General features: G+C 42.9%; 1 protein-coding gene across 2 annotated transcripts in view; it reads left to right on the top strand.

The window, feature by feature from the left end:
* DENND2C (DENN domain containing 2C) overlaps positions 1-26,158 on the top strand; it is a 72,706-nt gene that overhangs the window by 34,967 nt on the left and 11,581 nt on the right. For both annotated transcript variants that reach the window (XM_053915820.1, XM_053915819.2), the window contains exons 2-14: positions 2,667-3,689; positions 4,265-4,401; positions 4,828-4,940; positions 5,555-5,725; positions 9,717-9,813; positions 14,799-14,843; positions 16,670-16,857; positions 20,031-20,140; positions 22,019-22,088; positions 22,580-22,657; positions 23,207-23,347; positions 23,768-23,916; positions 24,396-24,573. In XM_053915820.1, coding sequence (XP_053771795.1) covers positions 2,857-3,689; positions 4,265-4,401; positions 4,828-4,940; positions 5,555-5,725; positions 9,717-9,813; positions 14,799-14,843; positions 16,670-16,857; positions 20,031-20,140; positions 22,019-22,088; positions 22,580-22,657; positions 23,207-23,347; positions 23,768-23,916; positions 24,396-24,573 — 2,310 coding nt within the window. In that variant the 5' untranslated portion in view covers positions 2,667-2,856. The remainder of the gene's footprint in view (positions 1-2,666; positions 3,690-4,264; positions 4,402-4,827; positions 4,941-5,554; positions 5,726-9,716; positions 9,814-14,798; positions 14,844-16,669; positions 16,858-20,030; positions 20,141-22,018; positions 22,089-22,579; positions 22,658-23,206; positions 23,348-23,767; positions 23,917-24,395; positions 24,574-26,158) is intronic.

Genomic DNA, 26,158 nt, shown 5'->3' with positions numbered 1-26,158 from the left:
CTTATGGCTGAGAGGGAGGATTGTAACATTTGTTAAAGGACCTTGCATGTTGTAGACATAAAATAAATACTAGTAAATACTAGTTCTCTTCCCCTCTTACTATGCTGCATTTTTTTTTTTAATTCAAAGCTTTCTTTTTGGGGGACGGGGCACGGAGGGGGCTGGTCTTCTTTCCCAGAGATTTCTATCTTTAGTCTTATCTCTTTCCTGAAATAAGTCACCCTTACGACACCAGTAGTAACTCTGCTTCCATTTGGCTACGTTCCTTCGAGTAGCTGCGTATTTGGAATCCTTTCGAGACCTGTTTTCTTCAGGTAAACATTCTAGCACTAAACCTGAAACTGGAATTTTAAAAATAGGAATCTATACCTAAGCCCCCTCTTTTCCCAGAACAAAAGAAGAGCTAGGAGCCTTGGGTAAGTCTGCAATGGACAGTATAGTATCCTTGGGAGCTAAATGCACGATTGAGGAAGAAATCTCAGATTATTTAGATGTTTCAGAGAATGACTGCATGACCACTCGTCTGAGATCTCCTGATTACAATCCGTTGTTCAAAAAGGGTGATATCAGTTCTGCAGATTTAGGCTTGAATACACAGAGTGGTGTTTGTTTAGGATAATTAACATATCTTACCGGCATACACTGACTGTTTCCGAAAGAGCACGGAATTCCTTGGCATCCAGGCAGTAAGCCTTCTGAGAAAATGGAATAGATGGTTTCACTGAAAGTTCATCATATTGTCCCACAAGTGAAATGCACTGTGTTGGGTTTTGGTTACTTTAGTAACAAGTTTATTAACACTGTTGAAGTAAGTGATTGTCACTTCATTATCAGGATGAGAAGACCAATAGTAGCATCTGCTCTCAGGGGCGCTAACTTCACCAGAGGTGACCATTTGTTTCTAACTTTGATATGGGCAGTGTTTTCCCTTAAATTTCCCCTAAAGCATTCAGATTCAGGCAATGAAATCCTCTTGGCGCTCTCTCTCTCTCTCTCTCTCTCTCTCTCTCTCTGTCCCCCCACCCGCTCCATGGGAAACAATTAGCGAGCCAGCTAGCAGCTGGGGCTCTGCAACACCATCACTACACATCATTCACATTTGTGTGTGAATTCCCTAGATGAAGCCATTTGTTGCCAGCAATTTTCAAGCTAAATTTCTCTAAGCCCTAGCAGCTCTCATCTTTGTCTTCTCAGTTTGACCCATTCACAAAACACATTCACAAGAGTAAAGAAAGTATTAACAAGGACTGCCAGAAACCTCTGCTCGACTGCAGGAGAGCGAGAAATACTCCCATCAGGTCCGTAGGGAAGAAAACCTGAGTCTCAGGGACACCCTAAGGGCCTTAGGAATCCTCTGTACACATCAAAGGTGAGAAAACGATTGTCAGAGTTTCAATAATGAGCAATTACTGATTGGGCTGTCAAATTCTATGCATACATATTTTATCAGGAGCTCTGCACACCAGCTTTGCTGTTTGCGAGGTTTGGTTTTGTTTTGTTTCCACTACATGAGTTTAATTTTAAGGGTTTTTACAGTAAGTTTCTTTGCATCAAAGACCTTCGCCAACGTTTGTATGCTGGCAAAGCTGGTTTTCCTATAAGCTGTGGGAACAGCTGAAATGAAGGCTAAGGCAAGTCCCGCCTGGCCTCGAATGCGCTGTGTGGGTCAGCTTTGGGCAGCTGCACTGACAGAGCTGGGCCAGGATGCTTTCCTGCCTGTTAATCAGGGCCACACAGACAGAGCTCAGGGAAGGATGACCCCTGCCTCCGGAAGTTTCGAATCAGTTGCTATTTATATCCCATATACAGTAGAACTTGAGATCGGACCTTTACTCAGTTGGTAGGAAAAGTTCTCTGCCAAATTTTATTTTTGAGGAAACAGTTTATGGGCCTCTGTGAGTGAAGCCTCTATGTGAAAGGAAGGGATGTGATAATGCCTGTGAGTATTTTTGCTGATTTGGGTCAAGGGCGTGGTGACAGAGATGTGGAAATTGCAGACAGTGACATAATAGGTTGTTACATTTTAAAGTAAGTGGTGGTTAATGGCACCTGTCTTTAGCACTGTGTGATGGGATCCTGTGCTGCTAATAATAAAGTTGAAATAAGGTATGTGATGGGCTAATATTGTCTCCTAAAATAGGACACGAGGAGGAAATTAGCTATTGGCGTGCTTCTAGACTAACTGGTTCTTCCTTTGGTTGTATACATAAACTTTGGGTCATCTGACATGTGTTTCTGTATATGTATGCTTTTTATAATACTCTGTAGGTCCTTGCTTCATTAAGAGAAGGTTCCATAAAGAATTGATTTATTAAAATAATATTACCTCCCCCTAAATTTTGTTTTCATGTTAAAGAAATAAATGACTCAACTCTCCCCCCTGCAAAAAATAATAATATCACATACTACTATGTACAGTCTCTTAAAGAACCTCACTCTGCCTATCTGTAGAAGTGAAACATGGCAGAACGATACAGCTGACAATTGGAGAAATACTCAAGTACTATTTTAGGAATATCTTTATGGAGTTCAGTAACTTAATGGATGACAGGTACTTTACAGATTCAGTGCAAATGAATTATTTAGGGATAGCTGGGTAATGTGTTCGTGATGTTTAAATTATAACATTTTTAAATTGGTAACATATTCTTGTCTTCTTTGCACAGGATTGTTTAAAACAAAGTTGCAGCCATTTTCAGCGACGATCAATGAGCAGAATTTTTCTATGAGAAGAAACTTCCGAGTTGAATATGAAAGGAAAATGCTGGAATTCTCTGGATTGTAACTGACAGGACAAAGAGCATGGTGTTGCACAGCTCCCCGTGATGGCCCCCAAGTGAAAGCCGTCTCTCTGGTATGCACCCACCGGGGAACATGGATGGTGGTTTTTCTCGGTCTGCTGTTCAGACACTGTCAAGAAGCCACTGCAAAAACATCAAACAAAAAATTTCCCAGTGGGAAGGAAGGACTAATGGCGTATCTAACCGAGATAAGTGGCACCAAAAGGACTTGGGAGTGAGATACAACGGTCATCAGGGGATGCTTCTCAAGAAAAACCCCGTTGCTGAGGGGAAAGGCCCGAAGTTCGATGTGATCGGCCCAGGGGTCAGCCCAGGGGTCAGCCCGGGTGTCAATGGAGACACTGCAGGCCACACTCGGAGCGAGGGGGGCTGCAAGAAGCCCGAACAGGGCGACTGGCGCATCCCTAAAACGGAATCCGAGTGCAGCTGGGTGTGTTCCCGCGTCAGACAGATCGAAAGCTGGAAGGAAGTTGTTTTGGATCCAGAGACTTCATTACCTCCAGGCAATTTCTATACCTCACAAATACTGTGGAAGAAAATCGAGGCGCTTCCCCCAGATAAAGTCTTAAATTTGGCCCTAGAACGTTGTGTGTCTCCAGAGAAAGAACTGAATTTCAGAGTTCTGGAGAGTTCGTATGGAGTGACCAAGAGCTTGGAAAATATTTACTCCGAGCCCGAGGGACAAGAATGTGCACCTTCTATAAACCCTTTGCCAAAGCCGCGTAGGACATTCAGATACTTATCTGAGTCTGGTGTTATGCCGTGTAAAGAAAGAAACTGTGACGGAAAATACTGTGAAAATAATTCTTGTGCAGAGGCTTCTTCGGCTTCTTCTCGGGAACCTGAACCAAAGAAATGTGGTGGAAAAATCAGAGGAAGATCTAAAAGGTACGCTTTTTTAATCAATAGGTAATGATTTATAAATATTTTTCTTATTGAATCTTGAGCTGCTTTTTCCTTTTCAAACCAATTTCCACTCCCTGGCTCTGATTATGCAGATGTTAATTAGCCCCAGAGGAAATAGTACAAGCGTGGCTAGGATCTGACACAGTCTAGGGACAGAAGAGCCTCGGAAAACACTTCCGTTTTCTCTCTAACACGTGCAAGGAAGCAAGTACATTCTTCCACTGCATGGAGAGCATGCTGGCCTCAGCCTCCCTTTTCGTTAGAGAAAGAATTTAAGAAAGGTACCCAGTAAAGAACATGACTGGAGACTGGCTGAAAGCCTCCAGTTTTCTCAGGGCGCATATAGGGCATTAGCCTACATTTACTTTAACGTATCCGATAAAACACCTTTGTACTTTTTCACACGAGTCCTTTACTTACCGACTTTTGTCTATCATACCAATTTAAAGACTAGAGTTTTAAGAGATACAACCTGAACATATATCTCCTTTCTTTTTTTTTTTTTTTTTAAATATATTTATTGATTATGCTATTACAGTTGTCCCTCCTTTCTTAAGGAAATCCTTTGAATTTGAAGATATTCAGCACTTTCGAAATCGGAACACACAGAAGATGCATGAAGAACTTGGAAGAAATGCTGGCTCAACACTTTACTACACACAATCGGAGGACAATATCTATGAAGATGTCCTGTGTAAGTGTCCGCAAACTTTGCAATTAAATTGAACGAGTATGTATTTGGTGGAGCCGTTAACTATACAGGATGGTATTTTACAATCAGGCACATCTTGCTCTAGATTTGTCTTTTTTGGATATGGAAACCTTTGTTGTATAAGTTCTTTTGTTCTTTAAGGAATTGTACAACCAGTTTAGTGGAGTGCTCAGGTCAGAAGTAGATGTTTATAGCACAGTATTTTGAAACATTTTTTTAGCTTGATTGGATGCCAAGAGTAGTTTACAAGCTCAAAGGGCCTTTGATTTTGAGACCTCCCTCCCTCCCTCCGGCAATGTGGACTAGAAAGCGGAACATATTTAACGAGTTTTGTTTTCCTAGCTGTAGACACTTTGTTTTCATTTAGTTACGTTCCTCTAAACTTATTTTTTTTGTTGTTTTTTCAAGATCCCACCAAAGAAAATCCATACGAAGATATCCCAATGCAGTCCTTTCCCCTGTGGAGACCCCCTTCGGCATGGAGGCTTCCACCACCTAAGAGCGCCTTCCGAGCACCCAAGGTATCACCAGAGAATTGACATAAGGAAACGTTAACTCGCGTTTATAATCCCTATGAAAAGATTACCATGGTTGAACTAGGGCCAAAACTATGAGGCACTGAAATGTGGGGTTTAATTGTTGGTGGTGGTTTTTTTGTTTTTTTGTTTTGTTCGTGGGGGAGACAGCACACAGCTTTTTGTTGCCTTCGGTTGAAGGGGGGGTTTGTTGGTGTTTTAGCTCTTTAAAAAAACTGAATATGACCACCTTTAGACAGGCCGTGACTTTTCAGTTCACTGTAGTTAGTTAACCTCAGCTCGCTGTTAGTCACATCAGCCTGTGGCCTAAACATGTCTGGCCCCTGAAAACATTCACCGCCCCGGAAGCAAAGGCTGCCTTGAGTGAATGAGCACTCTGGGCCGTGGTTTTCTGGAAATTTGGTTGCATTGTAGTGGAAGAACTTTGGATTAGAAGCTGGGGAAACTTCTTTACAAATGAGGAAAAAGAAATGAGGGTATCCTTATATGGGATGATTTTAAAGGAAAGATAAATATTTTGGGGGGGTAGCTTTGGCCTTGAGAACGCAGACGTTAACTAGACGAGCTTACCCTCACCACAACATCTTCTCGTGTTTCAGCTTCCTCCCAAACCTCAGTTCCTGCACCGGAAGACTATGGAACTGAAGAGCTCTCAAGCTTATTTAAGGTCCAAGTTCACGAAGGACACCACTTTGCCCGTCACTTTAACTGAATGGAAGCTTTTCCGAGCCGGAGAAGTTGCAAACAGGAAAAGAAAAAATCTGCCAAGGGTAAGGACTTCAGGTCATTCTTTCTTTGACTCTTATTTAAGCATTTATTCTCATAATGCAAATGAATAGATGAGACTGATATGAATAATAGGTTCGAACTGATCTACTGGAACTAACAGATTTGGAAAGCAGCCTTAAGCTCTAGGTTTTTGCTCATGCAAGAAAAATGCATAAACGGCTTTTGCCGAGGTTCCCTGATGGATTTGGAAAATTGGCTTTGGAGCGAGGGCTTCACTTCAGCTACCTTAGTTCCGACTGCAGGCCACTGCCCGTTTCAAGGACGCTCTAGGATATCATACACAAGAACATTTTATTAAGCTAGCTTCAGTATTCTCACTTGTTTACATAATTACCAAAGTAAATTCAGTTTTATGTGCGAGTTTATAGATTTTTCAGTAATTTCAAAGCATTGGCCATTAGCCCTCACTGGTGTGGCTCAGTTTGTTGGGTGTTGTCCCACAAAGCACCGTCGCTGGTTGATTCCCGTGCAGGGCACATGCCTCGGTTGAGGGTTCAGTCCCCGGTCAGGGCGTGTAAGAGAGGCAGCAAATTGATATTTCTCTCTCGCATTGATGTTTTTCTCCCTCTCTTTCTCATTCCCTTCCCTTCTCTCTAAAAAATAAATAAGTAGATATTCTTTTAAAAGTATATGCCATTAATTAGGGACAAATATTTCCACTCAGAGGAGGAAAACAAGAAATTTGACTACCTATTACTTAAAATTAGAAATTTTCATCAGTTATATTAAATAAATTATTTCTTTCTCAAGGGAGAAAGGCAACAAGTCCGTAATTATCTCAAATAGAGCCATCAAAACCAAAATGAAGAAATTAGAGCGCGCGCGCGCACGTGTGTGTGGTCTGTCCAGAAGGTATCCAGCCATGCAATATGCAAAATAGAGACATTTATTGAAGAAGGTACAAGATACAAGAAACATTGTACATAGGGCAGTGACACCTCAGTCCCCTTCAAAGTAGGCACCTTGGGGCATCACACAGTTCTAATCGCCATCAGCTGCCCTGTCATTATTTTCCTGAATCTCATCGACAGTCAAAGGTGATTTTAGTTTTGGGGAAAAGCCAGAAGATTCAGGGTGCTGCATCTGAGCTATTAGGGGGACTGAGTCACCTGGGTGATTTGATGTTTCATCAAAAAACTCTGCTTGAGACATGATGTGTAAAGGAGCACGTTGTTGTGGCAAAGTTGCCAATTGTCAGTTGCCCATAGCTGTGGCCTTTGGAATCATCTGATTCCGAAGTCTCCACAGAGGAATGTTCAAGCTTAACACAAAATTTGATGCAGATTCGTTGCTCTACTCACTCAGTCATTTTGAATGTGATGGCCGCACAGTACACATGCTCACTCGCCAGCATGTGCCACCCCCACTGACTAGTACGGTGAAGTCGTCATTTTTCACGCATGTGCATTCCAGCCCACTCTCCTTGGCTGCCAGGTTACATGGATGTCACACAGACCATTCTCATTATATTAACAATGGCTGGACTTTTTCTGGACAGACCTCATATCTAGTTTAGGAGAGACGCTTAAGAAGTTATATGAAAATATTTTAAAACTCTTTGTTCAGTAATTCAGAGTGTTTTCAGGATTACTCTTCAGAGATGAAAAATATCAGATCATTTAAATACTGTTGCTTTCCTTAATCCCATCTGAATTCACTGTATGTATTCATTCAGCACGGTTTTTGTTCCTTACTTTAACATTAAACAGCAGTTGCAGCTGTTTCTTGGTTTAGGAACTGATTGGTTCCTTGGGAAATATTCTGTTCCATAATTACTTTAATACTTCTGATCTATTTCCTGCCCCTCCCTCTTTAATATGTGAAAGGTTGAAGACAATTTCTAAAAAGCACTAAACTGATCTCTCTCAGTGAAGAAAAATAAATCGTTAGCTGCTTATTCTCCTGTGGATGGTGAGGCAGAGTTGAAAATCAGAGGTTTAAAGAATTCCCAGGCCTTCAGCAGTCTTTCGCTGCTCTGACAGGTCCTGCTGGCCCAGCTTCCCAGGGGGCCCAGAACCAACCCATCACGCGTTCCCAGGGCCAGAGCACAAACACAGAGATCGCGCTGAAGATGTGCTTGCTGGAATGGCACTAACAAATCCTCAGGAATCGTGGGTTGTGGAGTCCGTGGAGACCTGAGGAGGTTGGCAGTGCTTTAGATTTCATGCCTCAGTATTTTTGGTACTGTGGACCCCCTGAGGGCTTGAAGCTTGTTCTCTTCCTGACCTTAGTGAGCATTGTGGGGTCGGGGGAGGACGCCGATGAACTCTTGTCAGGCACGAAGAGACTGATAGCATTTCTACCTGTGACCCTCCTTGAATTAAATCCTCTTAGGGTGTTCCTTTTGCAATACAAATTGTGGCTTCGGAGCGTCTTTAGGAGCAACATTCCACAGGAAAGCCCTTTGCATTATTCCCCCTTTGGTGACTAGAGCGATCCTGAAAGAGAAACTGCTTTCGTAGTTTGAAAATCACTGATGTAGTCCATATGCGTCTCCCCCACCCTTCCTTTCTCTCCCTGCAGTGGGAGCCTGTGTGTGCTGGGGTGGTTTCCTCATGTTTCATATTGTTCGTGTCAGTGTGTACAACAGCGTGGTTCCTCTCGCTTCTTAGGAGGGCCGTTCTACAGCATTTCCCCCAATTAGAAATAAAAGCGGGCTCTTCTTCCTAGCTCCTACCCAAAATTTAAATTTTATTACTTTATCTCATCTTTCTAGAACAGATTGTTCCCTTTCCTTTATGATAGTTGACTATACTTTGGAGTATACTTTTCAAATACACATTAATATTTGTACTAGTTATGTTCATTTTATAACCAAAAATATATGTTTACTCTCATATCTTTCCTATACCCCCTAACATACCCTTGTACGTTGGATTCTCTTGTTTTTTTTTCAATAATGCTAATATTTAAGAACACTTTTAATTTTTCATTTGAATGCCAGCTACAGAAATCTTTAAAAGAACAAACTCATCCAAAAATGTGGGACTGATCTGCATATTGGAAGCACGTGTCTCTGTCACTTTTTTTTTTTTTTTTTTTTTTTTTTTTTTGCATTGGACTGATTCACTGCCTTCGGGTTTCTGGGATTGCTGGTGAAACAAGGACAAAAGAAAACGAGCACTTTTCTGAAGCAACTCTGTTAGTTATCATCTTATATGTTGTTCCTACCAATTGTAATTCTGAGCATTAATTATGTTAAATCAGGATTAATAGTTAAGAAAAAGCTTGGAATTTTAAGAAAAAGAAAAATATACGTGAAAAGCTAATCAGTTCTTTTTAAAAGTGTCTGTTGCTCAGCTTTAATTCTTTCCTCTTTTTTAAGTCCAGTCTGTGTGTATATCTGTCTCTCTTACACACACCTCCCAGAAGCAAAGAAATCCTTCTAAAGAATAGTGTTTATTAAATGGAGCATAGTTATTGTACTTGAGCATGTTTGAGGGTCTCCTAATTTTCTGACGTGTTTCTAAAGTAAATTGTATTATTAGTGCTCCTAGTAGGGAAGAGATAGATATTCCCTTTGACAAAAACTTTCTAAGCATGATTATCCTCTCTTTGCCAAAAATTCCTGGGAGCAAAAATAACCGAGCCCCACCCTGCCTTCCAAGTGAGTAAGTATCCCACTTCCTACTCTGGGCACGCAAGAACTTGAGTCAGATGGTGAAGGCTTGGCCACCCTATTGAGTGTGGTATCCAGATTTCCGGCGTGTCGTAACATGGAACGACAGGGAATCTCTAGGAGCCTGTGCTCGGTTCCTCTGGAAAGGTTTCTCCTTCTTTTACCCATGTTACATGGACTTTGTGTTAGAACAACATATCACCTTACTAGAGACCATTTTAGATTCAAAATTGAGAAATAAGGTTTTATTTATAAAATGGATCTTTTTCTGAGTGAGAATCACAAATGAATACCATTAGGCTGCAAACTTGTTGGTGTTGGTTTTAGCTTGTACTTTTCTGGTCTTTTTTCAGCTTGTGCTGAGAATAGATGACATATTTGAATCAAAGAGAGGGAAGAAGAGAGTAAAGTTACACCCTTACACTGGAAAAGATGTACCTCCTTCCAAAGGTAAGAGTTGTTCCGGCTCTCCCCAGCTGCCGGCAGATGAGCAGAGAATCATTGTATAACCTAATGTTTGATGTGAGTTATAATTTTCTGTTTACTTTCCTGTCTATCCCACCTAAATATAAAACTTGTTAGGATAAGGTACTTTGTAAAATTCATCCTCAAGCTCCTTTTATTTAATTTTGTACCAAGTAATAACTATTGGATGAAGAAATAGATAAATTAAATAATTATAAACCAGTGAGGCTAATTTTTATAAGTATATTATATCAGTATTTTGTAGTCCAACTTTGATTTATAGTCATTTATCAATATAGACTCTTTCAGTGGAGAAATGAAAATATTATTAGGTATATATAGACTGAAGGTATGTGGTATTAACTTGTAAGTTAATAAGTTCCATAGTTTTATCTTTCAGATGCCTAGATAAAGCTTATATTGTCTTTCAACATCCAGAGTGAATTATTAGAATTTTCTTTAAAACTTATACAAGATTCTTAACTTGAATGTCTGACAAAGAATATGTGAAATTTAGCGGTTTTTCTCTGAGAGGTTCATAAGTGAGAAACAATAGCCAAGTCATACCAGAATCCCAGGCTGACCTTGGCCTGCACCAGCTGGAAAACACCAGAGCCTGCACACCCAGTGGACAGCTACAGAGCATGTCGGAGCACCACCTCCCTGCCCTTCCACAGCTGATTTTTTATGGAGGGGGGAGGTGGGTGGTCAGTGGTCCCAGCCAATCCTTACAGCTGACTGGCCTGAGTAAATCCCTCCTATTGACCTGTCAACACCAATCAAGGCCCAACTACAAGGAGAGGGTGTACTACTCAGCCCACACAAAAGGCACACCTGGAGTACCCAGCTTGGGTGATAGGGGAGGCTGTGCTACTGGATCTTATAGGACACCTACTACATTAGGCCACACAACCAAGACATGGAGTCAAAGCAACTCTACCTAATACATAGAAACAAACACAGGGAGGCTGCCAAAATGAGGAGAAAAAGAAACATGGCCCAAATGAAAGAACAGGTCAAAACTCCAGAAAAAGAACGAAGCAAAATAGAGATAAGCAATCTATCAGATGCAGAGTTCAAAACACTGGTTATAAGGAGGCTCAAGGAACTTAGTGAGGACCTCAGTAGTATGAAAAGATCCAGTCAGAAACAAAGGACACACTAATTGAAATAAAGAACAATTTACAGGGAAACAACAGTAGAGTGGATGAAGCTGAGATATCAAATCAATGATTTAGAACATAAGGAACCAAAAAACAGCCAATCAGAACAACAAGAAGAAAGGAATACAAAAAAAGGAGAATATTGTAAGGAGCCTCTGAGACGACTTCAAGAGTTCCAACATTTGCATCATAGGGATGCCAGAAGGAGAAGAGAAGGAGCAAGAAATTGGAAATCTATCTGAAAAAATAGTGAAAGAAACCTTCCCTGATTTGGTGAAGGAAATAGATATGCGAGTCCCGGAAACACAGAGAATCCCAAACAAGATGGATGGATGCAAAGAGGCCTACTCCAAGATGCATCATAATTAAAAGGCCAAAGGTTAAAGATAAAGAGAAGACCTTAAAAGCAGCAAGAGAAAAGCAGTTAGTTACCAACAAGGGAGTTCCCATAAGACTGTCAGCTTCGTAGGCTAACAACGATTGTCAAGAAATATTCAAAGTCATGAAAAGCAGGGACCTACAGCCAAGACTGCTCTACCCAACAAAGCTATCATTTAGAATTGAAGGGCAGATAAAGAGTTTCCCAGACAAGAAAAAAACTAAAGGAATTCCTCACCACCAAAGTAGTATTATATGAAATAGTAAAGAGATTTATTTAAGAAAAAAAAAGGATCAAAACTACAAACAGTAAAATGGCAAAAAATACATATCTATCAATAATTGAATCTAAAAAACTAAGCAAACAAGAACAGAGGCAGAATCATGGATATGGAGAATGTTTTGATGGTTGCTAGATGGGAGGGGGTAGGGGAGAATGGGTGAAGAGGTGAGGGGATTAAGAAGTACAAATAGGTAGTTACAGAATAGTCATGGGGATGGAGTAGCCAAAGAATTCATACGCACAACCCATGGACATGAACAGTGGTGGGGGGATTGCCTGAGGGAGTGGGGAGTGCTGGGTGGTAGGGGGGCAAAGGGGGAAAAATCAGGATAACTTTAATAGCATAATCAATAAAATATAATAAAAAGAACACAAAAATAAATAAAAGAACATCACCATTTCCCCAGATTAACAGCAGTCCATTGATAAGTATACTCTCCAGGTACAGCACCCTAAATAGGTTAATAGTGATCTCTTCTATGTATGCTTCATGCCTTACGGACTAGGAACATTTTAGTAAGTTTGGCTCTAAGACAAGTTTTTGAAGAACCACATTCTTTTGTCACTGTATCATTATTGAAAAGAAAATAATTCAGCAGGGTGAATTACCAGCTTCTACCACACACACACACCCAACACAGTCCCTAAATTGTAACCCTTCCCTACAAGATTTTTTTGGCTCAAAGAAAACATGCCTTTACCCAGTCTCTGTGACTGACTTCTCCAATGGACCAGAGGAATTCCTCTCGTGCCTGAGGATCTCCTGGCTCCACAGTCACTGTTCTCAGATTTCTGTTTTCCTCCTTTAGCTTTTGTCTGTTTATCAACATGCCTCGTAGAGCCAGATAATTATATTTACCTACTCTGTCAGTACATGCTAAGCTTCACTGAATCTATTCCAACCTCAACATTTCTTACGTTTCAGTCATCAGGCATTACGGAATGATTTAGTACCTTTCTCCAATTTTGTCATTATAATTTTGTGGGTTGAAGTCACATATAAAAAAGGACCAACCTAGTACTTTTTTGATCACTACAGATTCTGAGTAGACTTTCCTGTTGTCTTATAAACCCCTAAACCTTCATTCAGTGTCTCAGAATGCAAGTCACTTAAATGATCTTTTATAAGGTCTTTTCCAGTTATATTACCTTCCCTCCCCTTTCCCTTTCTTTTCTTTCTTTCCAGTCACTTCATATAGGCTCCCAAAAGGTGCCTGGTGCTATAAGGATTCAAATAGGACTCCAGAGCTCACAGCTTTTGTTCCTTCAGACCAAACACTGTGTTATGGCCCCAGGATACTTTTGGTCGTGGTGGTTAATTTGAAGTTACAAAAATGTATAGTACATAATATTTAAATAGCTACTTTTTCTGTGACATCTCTTGTGTACCTTTCCCCCCTAGCTTATGAACAGGCAGTTATTTTTTATAATATTCTCTTATTCCTTATTATAAATTAAAATGAGCACAGCAAGAAGTTATAATATTTTAGAATAACATAAAATGAAAAGCCAGATTTCCCCAAACCTCCTCCTCCTGCTCCCAGAAAATTGTATGCACATGCAAATATTTTTGTCTACCCAAATAGTATAGTTTTATACCAGACTTTGTATGTCTTGCTTTAAAAAAAAAACCATAATTGATATATTTTGGATACACAGAGCTGTACTATATTTCTTTGTAGAGAAGTAAAAGAATTTTATTTAGCTGGTAGACATTTTGGTTGTTTTTAACATTTTAGTTAACCTGTGGATTAATATAACCTGTTTGATTATATGTATATGGAACTTATATATATATTTATATATATATATATTCGTATATATATGGAACTTAAGATATAGATATATCTTAAACATATATATTTATAAATATGTCTGCTCAATATACATCTTTTGCTTATATTTTTGTATATTGGTAAGAACACATCTGTAGAATAAGTTTCTAGCAGTGAGCTTAATTAAGGAATATAAGCTTTTAAAATTTTTATAACTGCTATTAAGTTGTCCCACAAATTGTAACACTTTATGTTTCTGTGAACAGCATTTGAAAATAACTTTCCTCATAATCTTTACTGTGTTTTAGTAAAGCTTCTTATTTTTTGCCACTACCATGATTGAAAATTGTACCTTATTTTAATTTATATTTTTAAAATTATGAATTTGGACAATTATGATGTTTATCAGTACTTATAAATCTTTTTCTATGGATTGCCTCTTTCTACCCTTTATTCATTTTCCTGTTGAGCTATATTTTTCTTATTCATTCGTAACAGTTTTTTTAATATTTAGAAACTTAGCCTCGTGTCTGCATTGTGTGTTACAGAGATTTTCCCAGTTTATTGTTCATCTTTTGAATTACTAGTGATATTTATATTTGACACAAATTTTACATTTTTATATCATCAAACATATTTTTTTAATTTATGACTCCATAAGGCCTTGCTTTTCCTGATACATTTAATTTTTTTCTCTCTACATTTATTTTATTTTGCTTTAACTTTTCAGACTTAATCTTATAATGTTCCATTCATTTCTAAAACACCCCCTCGTAAAAGCATAGCCCCTTATTCTCAAAAAACTTAAAATCTGTTTGGAAAAAATAAGAGCAATCTAAAGCAGTCTGATACTGTAAGAATTCTGAGTAAAGAGTTCAGTTTGGCCTAGAGGTAACTTAGAGGTATTGCAAAGGAGTTACAGTTTGCTTCATAAACTTCTTTGGTAAGTAACCCTCTTAACCCAACATTCCCCATTATCCTAAATTCATGGCTGGTTCTGCATTGGGGGCTTTTGTTCAGCCTTTGACACCTTGTTGGGGAATTGAAAGAGGAGGATATGCATGTAGAAACAGCAGCCACTGGGAACCAGGCTTCGTAAACCTAGGCTGAACTGCTGTGAGCATCTAGGGTTAGAGGAGAGGGGAGTGAGCAGGGAGGAAGCATGTCGGGGGAATGGGGCATAGAGCAGTTCCTCTCCGAGCCCTTTATTCTCTTTTGTGGCTGTCCTGCCCTGACCGCACTGAGTGCTTGGAGGCAGGCTCAGCATCCCTGACTCCAGCCTGCAGGTGTGTGGAGGTTTTCTGTGGTTCTCGCCCTCGCATACTTCCTGCTCTTGGACAGCACAAGTGGAAACTGCTTCTCTCTTTTCAGGTGAAACCAGCGGGAACGAAAGTGATGCCGAGTATCTGCCAAAGAGTGAGTGAGTCAATGGGCTGCTCCCATTCTCGAGATGATCACAGCCATAGGTGGGGTGGCCCCTGTCTTTGTGATTAGGCATGTTTTTCCCACCGCAGTTTCATTCCGTAGGTGATCCTTCACTATAAGAGCCTGTTGAGATTTAGGGGACCAAGCAGCACACTGCCAGGTGTCTGACAGCATTAGACATCTCCCCTGGTGGAGTGAGGCTGGCCCATATGGTTCTTAAGATGGAATGTTCTTAAGGGAGTGGCCGAGCTGCGTGTTCAGACGTATGTGCAGCAATTTCCCAGCAGCCAAAATAGGGGATGTGTGAATCACTCTGAGACAAATACTTGGCATTAAATACCTGATTTTTCATAGTCACTTGAGTGTAATTAAGTAACTTTGATATCTCTTTGACATTGAGACAGAAAACATTGATCTGTTTCTCATTCGTGGGCATTTATATTCCAAATTACTGTGCCATTTACTTTCTGTTAGAATATGGAATATGCCCCGCATTTTTGGCTGTATTTATTCAAACACTTCATGGTGCTCGATACCCTTTCTTTAAAGGGTATTTCCCCAGCAAGTTCTTTAGTTCCTGTTTAACCGGTGGGCATATGAGGCATGGAAAAAGTAGGAGACATGAACAGTCAAAGCTGAGTGCAGAGCAGCTCCACGTCTGGTACTCTGATCTTGTGATTAACAGTCAGGTGCTCCCTCCACTGGCCTGAGTTGCTTCAGGCATTGGATTCTGTAGCCTGACTGAAGGCGAAACCAAAGTCAGCATCAGATTCAGCCCGGACGTGGACAGATGACTAATTTAGTGCTTTGCCACTGAGAACCAGTACCTAAAATTGTCTCAACTTGAACTGAGCCCTTTGGGATAAGTAAAACTTTTTCTAGAGCACCGAATGTACTGGATAATTCTGGGGAACCACTCCTAGATGTGTTTTTGATCCACGGTGTAACTCTTTCGGGGCCGGAATGCATCACATTTCCAAAAACAATTAGTCAGAGGATGAGTCTTTCTGTCATTGGCACAGAATGACACACAGGTGACTCTCTGGGCCCCTGGAACTGTTGCTTCTGCAAGTACCACATCTCCTCTAGTGGGGACTAACCCAGGTTGTTCCTAACTGCAGATAAGTGAGAAGTAAGGATAAATGCTTCCAGTTTTGAGTGGTATTGCTTGTGCTGTTTACATAGTATGCCTCCGTAATTTCATTCTTTCGAGAAGTAGTCTGCTAATGATTTTTCCTTCTACTTCCATTTTTTCCTCTTGCATTTAGCATCATTTATTGTTATAAGCACATGTCCATTATTAGTAATATGTGTCAAGGAGAGAGGGGAAAGAACGGTTTCTTCCATGTGAGGCTAGCTTTGTTTTAAATTTTATCAGACTCGTCCCTTTGTGTCCTTACCCTCTGTCGGACTCAGCTCTTTTCTCAGATCTTCCTCCTGCCTGCCCCTCTGATGTCACCTTCCCAACAGTGGCATCTTTTGTCAGGCCAGTGCTTTTGCCTGACACGTTCTGTGTGTCCTGCTGTTACGCCATCCGAGATGGGATAGCAGAGAGTCATGTGTTGGGACACAGAGTATTGGTTGGGGCACAGAACATCAATCGCAACACAGGGCCCCACGATGCTTGGTGAGAATCTGCACTTGACCCTCAGGCGTATAAAAGCCCTAACAGGCATGTCTACGTGGCAAACATTGGTTAGTCAGCATACACTCAGCAATGACTGGTAAAGGTTAGTCCCGCAGGGGTTGTGACCTCTGGGTGCTAGAGGGAAGCTGGGGCCACCAAGGAAAATCGAGGCTCCACGATGTCATTGCAGATCGCCACAAGCGCTTAGCACAACTGCAGCAGTCTTCCAAGAGGAACCCCCACTACCAGACCTTGGAGCGCGATCTCATTGAGTTCCAGGAGCAGCAGCTGTTTGAGCTTTTTGTGGTAGTGTCGCTACAGAAGAAGCCGTCAGATATAAGCTACGTTCCCCAGGTCATACAGCAGTTCCCGAGCAAGGTGGGTGCCAGCAGGCCCGGAGCTCTCGGGAGCGTTGCTGTGTCTCTGTGTGCACGCACTTCATCCCCTCTGGTGTGTGTGGTTGTCTCGGTCACACTTAGTGGTGTGCCACTTCCTGTAGGGCCTAATACCCGACTCTGCCGACATCTTACGTGGGGCAGGCGCGCAACCAAGGGGGAAAAGGGCTCATTGTCCGAGTGTGGTTTTTTTTATCTTTTGCTGTTTACTAAGTGACCTTTAGCAAGTTACAAAGCCTCAGTTTTCCCATCCTTATTGAGGGGAGTAATCAGTGTGGCAGAACAGGGCAGCGGCTTAGCGCGGGGACCTAAGCCAGCTGCCACATTTGCCACTTACTAGCCCTGTGACTCTGAGCAGTTACTTAGCTGCTCTGTGCCTCAGTTTCCTCATTTGTAAAATGGAGGTAATCATAGGAGAGTCCACCCGTCTGAGTTATAGTGAGGACTGCATGGACTGTCTAAGGCCCTTAGAACCATGTCTAGCATGCAGTAAGCACTACGTAATGTTAGCTGTATTAGTGTGGATTTAACGACATGGTATATGCAGAGAGCACATAGGAAGCTCCTGGTAAGTGCTAGCTATTATTAACAACACTATTTGGTTTGCCCTGCCGTTTTCAAAATGTGATTCGTTCATGCATTTCACCAAATGTTTCTCAAATACCCATGTTGGCCGATAGCAGGTGCTAGGAGTACAAATGAAAAGGCCTCCTTGGCCCCTGCCCGTGCTGAGCTCTGCAGCAGCAGGTGCAAAGTGAGAAAAACAACCCTCACATCCCGGCCTGCACACTGGTGGCCTCTGAGCAAATTGAGCCCACAGACATTTTTTTGGTAGTATTTTTGTAAAAAATAATAATAAATTATTTGTTGCCAGTATTTCAAAATCAACTTTCACATAAAAATCTGTATTTCTACTTTTTCCTGAGAGGCTGGAAAGCCCACCAGCACTCTCCACCCCAGTTCTTCCTTTTGTCTTTGAATCTGTGTTTTGTAAGTGAGGTCTGGTGGGACAAGGACGCATGCGTCTGCTCTTAAATCCTCGATTCAGGCATGCTCTCACCTCTTGCCACCTCCCCAGGATGGTTCTCTACCTGTCCGTCCTCTCCCCTGCCCCTGGTTTCCTGGGCCCTGCCTGACTTCGCCCCTTCTGTCCCCACTCAGTGACTACTGCCACCTTCTGTCCCTGGCAGGGACTGGGACATAGGCATGGAGAGCGTTGGGATTAGGCAAGCATTGCCCCACAGCGTCTCCATACAACAGGGAGTGAGACCCTCCCTGCCCTGATCTGGCAGGGCCCCTCGTGTGCAGTGGGAGCCTTGGAGGGACAGGAACTTCCACCACCCCCAGTCCAAGTAACAAGCACACTGCCATGTGGAGGCTACAACCCCCTAGGGGTTGCCCAGCTGCTGTGGGTCGGAGCAGTGGGCCTGCAAGAAGGTGAGATGCCTGACTTAGCTTCCTCACCTCCAGTCAGGACCCGGTTTCCGTTCTATGTCTGGAAGCCCAGCAGCTGGTGGGCCACTCACGCACCAGAGTGTGGCCAGAGCCCCAGGGCACCCGTGAGGGTCTGCGCTGGAGCCCAGGCTCCTTGAGCCTGCGGGAGCAGGACATTGAACAGCAAATAAAAACCCCATTACAGGGTGAAAGGCCACAGACGAAAAAGTGTTATGTTTTATTTTATGTTTAATTTTTCCTGCTTTTATCTAGGGGCTCATGGTTCGTCTCTCACTGTGCTCTGCAGATGGTGTCGCTGGCCCCAGCGAGGCGTTCTTCCTTTAAACGGGAGCTTTTGCTCACTCTCCACTCCTTTAAGCGCTTCTCTCATTCAGTTACCTGCTCAGCCCTGTTAGGACTTGGCGTTTACAGCCCTGTTACACGTTTCACTAAAAAAGCTAGTGAAGAACAACTGTACTGGAGTCTCAGAGACATTTCCTGCATGGATCCTCATTTTAGAAAGAAACCCTCAACACCACCCTATTACAAGTAAATCAGTTTCATTTTTTGTAAAATTCCTCACTGTATCTGAGAGCATGGTGTCATGGCCCTGCTTAGGAACATAGTCCCACTAGAGTCTAAAATAATGTAATCTCAGTAGTCTTGGGGAATCAGATGTTCCATAAAGAGGAGCTTAGTTTTTCCCCCTAGTTTTGGTCAGTCTTGTATTTGCAGAGAGAAATCTTGAGGTTGAACCTGTTTTCAACACAGCTTGAATGAATGGGCTCAGAACCCAACGTGGCTCCAGTTGCCTCTGGCAGTGACTCAGGGGCGTCTCTGAGCAAGTTACTTAACATCTTCGTTCTACATTGGGCGTCTGTAAGTCAGGGAGGGAAGGCGCTGACCGAGCCCCTCTCCGTCTTACTGTAGGAAACCTTGAATGAAGATGATTATGAGTCATTTAACAGTGTGAAAATAATGGTGTGGGACAACTAAAATTTTCTTAGAATGCTTTTCCATTTCTCAAGAATTTAATATCCAAGTGACCCAGAATGGCTGCATGTTTTGCTTCAGAACTTAAAGGAGAGAGCACTTGTGTTAGTTACATGAAGGCAGTGTGGTAGTTAGGCTTATTATCTGCTCGTTTTTAATACTAACTTTTCCATGTCTTTTGGATTAACTGACCTTAGACCGTCCTTTACCGCACGACACCAGATGTGAACAGAAGGGTCTTCCACGCTGAAATTTTACAGGAAGTTGCAGACCAGTAATTAGGGAGCAAAGATTACATGCTAAGGGAAGTGATTATATATGAGGTAGATTCTAAAAATTCCTTTTCTGAACAGCATTCATCTGCCTTTTCAAAACAGCTCCGATTATTGATCAGAGCGTCAGGAGCTCACTAGGTTTTTGCCATCGGTGCATTATAGAATAGGTTTTTATTTAGTCTGTGCCCATGTGTAGTTATCTCTCTTACCTCAGATTATAGGGTCTCCACAATACCGTTTCTATGTAAAAATAGGGTTTTTCTTCTCAGCAGCGTCGTTCTCAGTGCATCTTCAGTGATTGCCAGTCCTGGCCTTCCCGTTTGGTTAAACTGCACGAGACTCTGTGTGCCGAGATGACTTACAGGGACCTCTTTCCCCAACACCGGGCGCGCTTTTCTATTGCTGCTCCCCACTTACACAGAATGTGAGTCACCTGCATTGTTATCTTTTCCAGGGGGATCATGGCTTTAAGCAATCCAAGGACACTGAGGAGAGGCTCAAAGTTATCCCCAAATTTTGTTTCCCTGATTCCAAGGACTGGGCCCCAACCTCAGAACTGAAGAGGTAAATAGGCTCCTTCATCTGATTTCTGGGTGTTGGGACCGCAAAGGTAAAATCAGCGTGCTTGAGAAATGGGTGGAGCCAGCAGCGAAGCTCTGTGGTCTGTGGCGGGTCAAGGATGCACGGGAGGAAAGGAAAAAACAGAATTAGAACATTTCCTCTGGGGGGCTCAGAAAAGAAAAACACAGAATGATGTCAAAGGGAAAGCAAGTTTCAGTCTCTCCATTTTGCCAGGTCTGCAGGGAAAAGACTTCCACTTTACGTACAGTCAGAAACGCCACCAAGTGGATGGGAAAGGAAAAAAGACTTGGCCTCAGGGACACAAGCAGAGGAAACAGAGCAGTGTCAGCGTCTGGGTTCTCCTTCAAGTTGGCAGAGGAAATTGCAGCCCAGGTTGCCTGGGCCCCCGCGGGACCCGTACAAAGGGGGGCTCCATTTAGGGTGTGGAGTGTATTGAGAGGGGAGGTATAAAGGATTTCTTCCCAGGAGCTAGAGAAAAATAGCATATTCAATTAATAAACCGTCATTGTCTGTGAATCCCGCGTGTAAATCGGTAACTGCTGTGGTCAAAACTGTAATTATTGATCACGCCATTGGGACTGAGCAGTGTGACTATGTGAACCGTATCACATGCGGACGACCTGCTGGGAGACTGTCTCAGTCGTAGCCCAAGGAGCCCTGCCCTTCCACCCTGTGTGGCCTCCAGACTAAGCCTCCCGTAACCAGTTTAGCCTGATCGCCCCGCTCTGTCTGAGCCGTTGGTCCTGTCCTCGGTGTGTCCGCTTCCTTAAAATTGCCCTGGTTGCTCGTGGTTGGCATCCCCCACCCCACCACACCCCACCCCTGCCCAAACAAGTTATGTGTGTTTATTCTAGAATATTCGGAAAGTACAGAGAAGTAAATAAAAAGCAGAATTAGAAATCACTGGCATTCTGGTTACTCAGAGATAATGGCTGTAACTATTTTGGCATATTGTTCAAATTTGGACTTTTTAATTATTTTTTTACCTTCACCTGAGGACATCTTTTCATTGCTTCTAAAGATAGAGGAAGGGAAGGAGGGGAGAGAGAGAGAAACATTGGTCAGTTGCCTTCTCATATACACCCCGGCCCGGGATTGAACCTGCAACCTGGGTATGTACCCTGACCGGGAATCAAACCCACGACCTTTTGGTCCATGGGATGGTGCTCCAACCAACTGAGCCTCACCAGCCAGGGCTGATATGTTTTTTTTAATTCAAACTTATATTTGTAGTTTCTAAAATATTGGTCTGTAGACCATTTTCTTGTTACACAATGAAAACCAAAGGCAAGTAGAATCACTGCCTGGACTTTTTTTATTATTAATGAACTCACTTCTTGGGCACTTTTACGTCTTCTTTTCATAAATTATCTCTGCATATCTTCTGCCTGTGTTCCTAATGAGGAATTGGTGATTTTCCTATTAATTTTTACATATTAAGGATACTATCCTTTGCCTATCGCTGTTCCAGATGACCTCCCAGAACTAAATAGAAGAATTTGGAAGGGAAAAATAGCTTATCACAATCATTTATAGCTTCCCGGTGTGTTTGAGTGAATTGTACATTCAACAAGTGGAAAACAGGCTTGATGAATAGCTAGACTGGACAAGTGAGAAAGTGAGAGGGGGCAGCAGCATCGACCACTCGCCCTGTACCTCCCCTGCCACCCCAGTGCAAGACGAGGCATTCTCCAGGCCTGGGTTCCTCCCTCAGGGGCAGTGTGACTTGCAATAAATGTAATAGTAATGCTTCCTCTTACATCACATGACTGCTGCTAGACTCTATTGTTCCATTTTTTGTTCCACGAGGAATGTCATAAATAGTTGTTTGCATCTCAAACTAGTTCCTGTTTGTTTCAGTGAAACATTCTCCTTTGTCTTAACTGGTGAAGATGGGAGCCGGTGGTTTGGTTACTGTAAGAAGCTTTTGGTAAGTTCCAGACTTGTGCTGCAGGCAGGGTTGGTCAAGGAGCAATAGAGTCACCCCAGGAACTTCAGAAATGCTATCTGCGGATGAGTGTGAGGGCTACTCAGCCATCTGTGTGTGACAGAAGCTGTGTTAGCTTTCACAGTAAGAGCAAGGCGGGGCTTAGTCCCAGAGTATTTTATGTATTTGTTTGTTTGTAATAGAGAAGGAAACCACTGACCTGGTGGCTGCCTCAGTCTGGATGTATCTGAGGAATGGAGTACAAATGAGCCGGTCGAGAGCTCGGAGTTACTCTCTTCTCGCTTGAATGCCTCCACTGCACCTGGAATAATCATGCTATCATTCTTTAGTATGTTCCCATCTCTCAGTGTTCAGTGAGGAAGAGAAACTGGATTTCTACTCTGCATTAAAGAGTAGTAAGAGAGTATTAGTAGACCAAATTAGTAAAAACTTGTGTTGCTTACGTGTTGCTTTATTGGGTTTTTTTCTTTCAGCCAGAAGGCAAAGGAAAGCGGCTCCCTGAGGTTTACTGCATGGTCAGTCGCCTGGGCTGCTTCAACCTCTTTTCAAAGGTGAGTGGAGAGGTGATAGCGGGGTTCTTTCTGAGTCTGGGGGCAGCTAGGTTTCTGATGATGTCACCAGCAACGTTAAGGGGCATAGACTTCAGCGCACTGCTGTAGAAAGGGTTCCCGTGAGGAGGGGAGGGCCACAGGTTTGAAGGCTCACGCTGTGATCTCTGACCCAGATGCCAGTGCCCTACCCCCCTTATTTTGGTTTGTTGGACCTTCCAGCTTAAAGGAGCATGTAGCCTGAAGCTTATCTTGTCTGTCCTTCCCAGACCCCAAACTGCATTGTCACTATCACCTTCTTTGCCCTCCCTTAGTGAGATAAAAGGGGCTCCTTGTCTAAAAATAAGTTAATAACTTTTCTTGGGGATATAAAGATACCCCCAAGAGCTACGGTGCCTTTAATGAACTTTTATTGGTTGCTGAAGCTTCCCTGTCCTAACATCTGTTGGTGTTCCTTTTAAGTTTGCGCACCAAGTCTGGCGGTTCATTGATAGGATTCGTTGACATTTCCGAACTGAGTTCCTAATGAACTAACCTGTTTTGGATGTGCAGATTTTGGATGAAGTCGAGAAGAGGAGAGAGATGTCTCCAGCCCTGGTTCACCCCTTCATGCGAAGCGTCATGGAAGCTCCCTTCCCCGCGCCTGGCCGCACCATCACAGTCAAGAGCTATCTCCCCGGCGCCGGAGATGAGGTCCGTCAGCTCTGGTGGGGAGGTTTGGTGGCTGCCAGAGAGCGGGCCTGACGGCAGGGGGCAGATGGTGGAAGCCTCAGGGCTTAGTGTCCTCTTCTCCGAAAACTGTGCGGGGTGGTTCAGTCCCACAAAGCACTGGGGAAACATCCAGGGTAGCCCCTGTGTAATGACAGTTCAGACATTACGATGAACTGTGATAAATGAAGATTAGACATTCTATTGTCAGGTGAGACAAAGGACTTTCCCAGAAATTGACAAAATTACAGAACTAAGGCTTTCGGTCTCAGGGTCAGGGCAGGCAGCTCCACAAACTCCTTGCAGTTGTCCCTCTTCTTGAATTTTACCTGTAAAAGATGACAGGACCCGTTAGCGTTGTCGTTGGGGTTGCAGCAGCCCCCCGCCCACCTTCTCGCTTTCCAGTCCATCGAACTCTGCCGACCGCTGGACTCCCGACTGGAACACGTGGACTTCGAGTGTCTGTTCAAGTGCCTGAGTGTGTGCCACCTCGTCCGGGTCTGCGCCTCTCTCCTTCTCGAGCGCAGGGTGATCTTTGTCGCCAACAGCCTCAGGTGAGAAATAAGTAAAATATGTCACTTCCTACTGGTGTTTTACGTGTTTTGACTGTTTTTAAATTTGGGCATGTTAAAAAACTGTAGGATCTCCATCAGTTACCTGATGCCCTCGTGACACAGACAATTCCAAATGGTAAATACCCCAAACCTATATGCACGGGGCCACAGCAGGGACTTTTGGGCGTTGCAATTAATTCACCTAAGTGTGTTTTGCTTAAGCTGTTAAAAATTGGTCTTGCCTTTCTAAGTACACGCTGATTTTTAGTGATATAAATTGGAAGGAAGAGCTGGACTGAGATTAAAGATTTTCAGTAAATTAAGTTCAGTTTGAAATGTGAAAAATGTGTGAGCGATTGCAGAATTGTTCATCTGTGATCACTAACCAGCATTAATTGGTAATTCTGTTAACATAACCTCTGAAATGCCTTCCATGTGATGCGCTGTGTGTGACGCTATTTGCTTTCTCCTCTGGCCAGCACCCTGTCAAAATGTGGCCATGCCGTGGTTGCCACGCTGTACCCCTTCACCTGGCAGCACACCTACATCCCTGTCCTGCCAGCATCCATGATCGACATCGTGTGCTCCCCTACGCCGTTCCTCATCGGAATCCTGGCTTGCTCCTTACCACAGCTCCGGGACCTGCCCATCGAGGAGGTGGGGCGTGCACCTGTGGGAAAGACCGGGGCGCTGATGGGTGAACACTGTGGTCTTTGAGAGTGATGAGGTGTTAGTGAATATTAATGCACAATTATTAGTAGTACATTATGCTATCGTATTTCTGTATCTTTTTATTAAGGTTCTACGGTACGCATAATTTATTGTGCACATGTAACTTACTTATAATAGTGGACCGTGGGCTCATTCTTGTGTTATTTTGGTTAGGTTGTCTTGTTTTTTAAGTCAAACATAAAAACTACTCTGGGTTAACTTAAAAAATTGTTTCAAATATGACACGCATAGCCCTGGTGGTGTGGTTCAGTGGATTGAGTGCCAGCCTGTGAACCAAAGGATCGCTGGTTCGATTCCCAGTCAGGGCACATGCCTGGGTTGTGGGCAGGTCCCCAGTAGGGGGTGCATGAGAGGCAACCACACACTGATGTTTCTTTCCCTCTCTTTCTCCCTCCCTTCCCCTCTCTAACAATAAAGAAATAAAGTATGTGTGTGTGTGTGTGTGTGTGTGTGTGAGAGAGAGACACGCATAGGTGAGTGCCCAAGCAAAATGCACAGCTGAGTTATCACAGTGTTGCTCATGTAACCAACACTGAATAGAATGGAAACACACCTGCCCCCAAGAAGTGCCCTTCGTGCCTCCTTTTAGTCACTGTCCCCTTCCCCACCCCCGACCGAAGGTAGTCACTGTCTTGACTTTTATCATGTTTATGTAATTGTTTTACTTTATAGTTGTACATCCTAGGCATGTATCCCCAAACAATATAGCTCAGTTTTGCCTGGTTTTAAGCTTGATATAAGTGGACTTTAAATATATGTAGTATTTTGAATGGCTTCTTTTGATCAACATCAAGTCTGTCAGATTCATCCGTGCCGATGAGTCTAACAATGATTTGATCGTTCCAGTTATGTGCTGTATTCCGTGAATGCATGAATGCACCACAATTCTCTTGTCCATCCCGCAGTTGATGGATATTTGGGTTGTTTCCAAATGGGGCTTATTTTGAATAATGCTACTATAGATACTCTTGTACATGACCCCTGGTACATGTGTGCACACAGTCCTATGGGCGTATACTCGGAAATGGAGTTGCTGGGCCATAGCGTAAGCATATCTTCAGTTCAGTAAGTCAGGTCATACCGTTTTCCAAGATAGCTGTGCCAGGCCAGGCTCCCTCCAGCAGCGTAAAAGAGTTCCTGTTGCTCCACATCCTCACCAGCAGGACTTGTCGCCATCGGTCTGTGTAGCGTAGCCGCGCTGGGGGTGTCTAGTGGTCTTCTCACTGTGGTCTAGTTTGCATTCCTTGACCACTGTTGAGGCTGAGCATCTTCCTATACGTTTATGGGCCATGTGAATTATCATCCTCTATAAAATTTGTTGTCTTTCTGGATTGTTCACCCTCATTGATTTGTAAGAGGCCTTTTCATATTTTACATACCAGCCCCTTTGTGGCATGCCTTTGTATTCTCCAAAACGGTATTTTTTAATTCACAGAAGTTCTTAATTTTAGCATAGTCAGAATTATCAATCTTTTCCTTTTGGTTACAGTTCTTTGTGTATGAACTACTT

The sequence above is a fragment of the Desmodus rotundus genome, chromosome 12, assembly GCF_022682495.2.
Source record: "Desmodus rotundus isolate HL8 chromosome 12, HLdesRot8A.1, whole genome shotgun sequence".
Lineage (NCBI taxonomy): Eukaryota > Metazoa > Chordata > Mammalia > Chiroptera > Phyllostomidae > Desmodus > Desmodus rotundus.
This window is presented reverse-complemented; position numbering and strand designations above follow the sequence as displayed.